Here is a 3,159-nt window from a genome sequence, read left to right as displayed (position 1 = left end):
ACCCCTTGCACAGTGCATGTTACTCTTGCACGCTGCTTGTTACCCTTGCACGGTGCCCATTACCCCTTGCACTCTCCTCGTTACCCCTTGCACAGTACATGTTACCCTTGCACGGTGCATTTTACCCGTTGCACAGTGCATGTTACCCCTTGCATGCTGCTCATTACCCCTTGCTCGGTGCATGTTACCCTTGCACGGTGCCTATTACCCTTGCATGGCGCTCATCACCTTTACATGGTGCTCGCTACCCATTGCACGGTGCATGTTAGCCTTGCACACTGCTCATTACCCCTTGCTCAGTGCATGTTACCCTTGCACGGTGCATTTTACCCATTGCACGGCGCTCATTCCCCTTGCACGGTGCATGTTACCCATTGCACAGTGCATGTTATCCATTGCACAGTGCTTGTTACCCTTGCACGGTGCCCATTACCCATTGCATGCTGCTCATTACCCCTAGCACAGTGCATATTCCCCTTGCACAGTGCATGTTACCCATTGCACGGTGCATATCACCCCTTGCACGCTGCTCCTTCCCCTTGCCCGCTGCCCGTTCCCCTTTCCCGCCGCCCGCTGCTCGCTGCACGGCGCCCGGCGCGCGCCCCGCTGGGCGTGGCCTCCCCCCGCGGGCTGCCGGGCGCGGGGCGGCACGTGCTCCGGGCGCCGGGCGGCCAAGGGCGGGGCCGAGCGCCTCCCGCCTGATTGACAGCCGGGCTCCCCGCCAGCCAATCAGCAGGCGCCTCCTCCGCCCGCCCGCCTCCGATTGGCCGCCCGCCGCCCGCCGCCGCGTGCCCCTCGTGGCCCCCGCGCGCGCCGGGCGGCCTCCCGCCAAAGGGCGGGGCGCGGCGCGGAGCGCGCGAGCCAGGGGGCGGGCGGCGCGCGCGCGCGCGCGTGACGCCCCGGCCGACCAATCGCAGCGCCCGCTGCCGAGCGGCGGGGGGGGGGGCGGGCGGGGGAGGCGATCCGCGCTCTGATTGGGCGGCGGCGCTGTGGGAACGGCCGCGGCGGCGGTTTCCCACGAATGGGGAGCGGGCGGCGGGTATAAAAGGCAGGGGGGGGAGCCGGGAGCCGCCACTCCCGGCCCCGCCGCTGCCGCCGCCGGAGCTCCGCGGTGCCTCCGCCGCCCGCAGCGCCATGCCCGCAGACACGGGCCCGGAGAAGCCCACCGCCTCGCCCATCGCCGGGGCTCCGGCCACCGCTAGCCACACGCCGGACAAGCCCCGGAGCGCCAGCGAGCACCGCAAGGTAAATGGCGGGGCCCGGCCGGCGCGCAGCGGAGGTGGATGGCGGCGAGCAGGCGGCCGTGCTGAGGTCGGTGCATGGGGAGGGGGGCGAACGGCGTGAAAAATTAATTAATTAGGGGGTGGGGGGGAAGGGTTCGGGCACCAACCGAGGCTCTCCCCGCAGTCCTCCAAGCCCATCATGGAGAAGCGGCGCCGGGCGCGCATCAACGAGAGCCTGGGGCAGCTGAAGACGCTGATCCTGGACGCGCTGAAAAAAGACGTGAGTTTGGGGCTTTTTGGGGTGAAAACGCGGGATCTGAAGGGTTTGGGGGTGAGGAGGAAAAGGGGGGCTGACGGCTGCTGTCGTCCCGCAGAGCTCGCGGCACTCCAAGCTGGAGAAGGCGGACATCCTGGAGATGACGGTGAAGCACCTGCGGAACCTGCAGCGGGCGCAGATGACGGGTGAGCACCGAGCATCCCTCCCATCCCCTTTTATTTAGGGAAAAAAAATCCCTTTTTAGGTTTTTCCAGTGGAGCTGGGTGGCTGTTTGCACCCTGCAGCCGCTCACCGAGCCGCCCCCCTTTTTTTTTTTGCAGCCGCCCTCAGCGCCGACCCCACGGTGCTGGGCAAATACCGGGCTGGTTTCAACGAGTGCATGAACGAGGTGACCCGGTTCCTCTCCACCTGCGAGGGGGTCAACGCCGACGTCCGTACCCGCCTGCTCGGCCACCTCTCGGCTTGCTTGGGGCAGATCGTGGCCATGAATTACCCCCCACCACCACCTCCTCCTCCGCCGCCCGCCGGGCAGCCGGCGCATCTGGCACAGCCTCTGCACGTCCAGCTGCCACCCGCCGCCGGAGCCGTGCCCGTGCCCTGCAAGATGAACCCCGCCGAAGCCTTGTCCCCTAAGGTTTATGGGGGTTTCCAGCTCGTCCCGGCCACCGATGGTCAATTCGCCTTCCTCATCCCCAACCCAGCCTTCCCACCCGGCTCCGGACCCGTGATCCCGCTCTACGCCAACGCCAACGTCCCCGTGTCTACGGGAGGAGGAGGATCGGGGAATGCATCCGCCACCCCGTCGGCATCCCCGGTGCAGGGCTTGACATCATTTGGGGGCAGCATTGTGCCGGTGTCCCAGGCGGGGAGCCCCGTGGCAGAGCGCAGCGAATCCGTCTGGAGGCCTTGGTGACTTGCCCAGAGCAAAAAAAAAAAATAATTATAAAAGGCACGGAACTCCGCTTGGCTCCGTTGTATGGAGCCCTGTTATGCTCGGGTTTTTCTTTTTTTTTAAAAAAAAAACATAAAACAGAATGGAGGATTTAAAAAAAAAAGGACCTCGATATGAAATATGAACGTGCTATTTATTATTTTCAGAGGTTGGGATCTCGACTTGTATTTTTACTCCTTTGAAATGCCTTTATTTGAGATAAGTTTTTTAAGAAAAAAAAAAAAAGAAATAAATGAGAAATAGTTTTGTAACAAATATTCGAGAAGTATAATGCCAAAGTTGTTTGTACCCCGTTTGTCTGTGTGTGTGTTGCGTGCCTGTGTTGGAGACTTCCAAAAAAAAGAGAAAAAAAAATGCAGGTGTTTAAATAAACTCTTTGAAATAGATTTTTTTCCTCCTTTTCATTTAGCAGGGACAAAGCTAATCCTCAGGAGGGGGGGAAAAAGAAGTAGGAGCAAACTTTATGGCCTTAAGTAAGGCTGTTGGAAGGGATTCCTGCAAGAGATAGAGGGGAGGGAATGGGGGTGGGGGTCTGGCCCTGCTGAAATAGCACAAAAAAAAAAAACACAATTCCTAAAACTCTGCCCCCGGAACCTGAGCAATGTACGACCCCAATACCCCTCACTGAAATAACTCTGCTTTTAGGATTTTTTTCTGCTTTTGGGGTTTTGCTCCCGTTACCTCTTTTTAGAGCTTTTGGGGGGGGG

The 3,159-nt window shown here is 60.4% G+C and overlaps 1 protein-coding gene across 1 annotated transcript; it reads left to right on the top strand.

Moving 5' to 3' along the window:
- The first annotated feature begins 1,055 nt into the window (after positions 1-1,055).
- On the top strand, positions 1,056-2,838 carry HES4 (hes family bHLH transcription factor 4). The gene is given in 6 exon segments (XM_038166727.2): positions 1,056-1,245; positions 1,408-1,503; positions 1,598-1,685; positions 1,821-2,272; positions 2,275-2,343; positions 2,345-2,838. Coding segments are annotated over 6 exon segments (885 nt in total). The 5' UTR covers positions 1,056-1,134; the 3' UTR covers positions 2,414-2,838.
- Positions 2,839-3,159: the final 321 nt, after the last annotated feature.

Source organism: Anas platyrhynchos, chromosome 22, assembly GCF_047663525.1.
Source record: "Anas platyrhynchos isolate ZD024472 breed Pekin duck chromosome 22, IASCAAS_PekinDuck_T2T, whole genome shotgun sequence".
NCBI classification, from domain to species: domain Eukaryota; kingdom Metazoa; phylum Chordata; class Aves; order Anseriformes; family Anatidae; genus Anas; species Anas platyrhynchos.
This window is presented reverse-complemented; position numbering and strand designations above follow the sequence as displayed.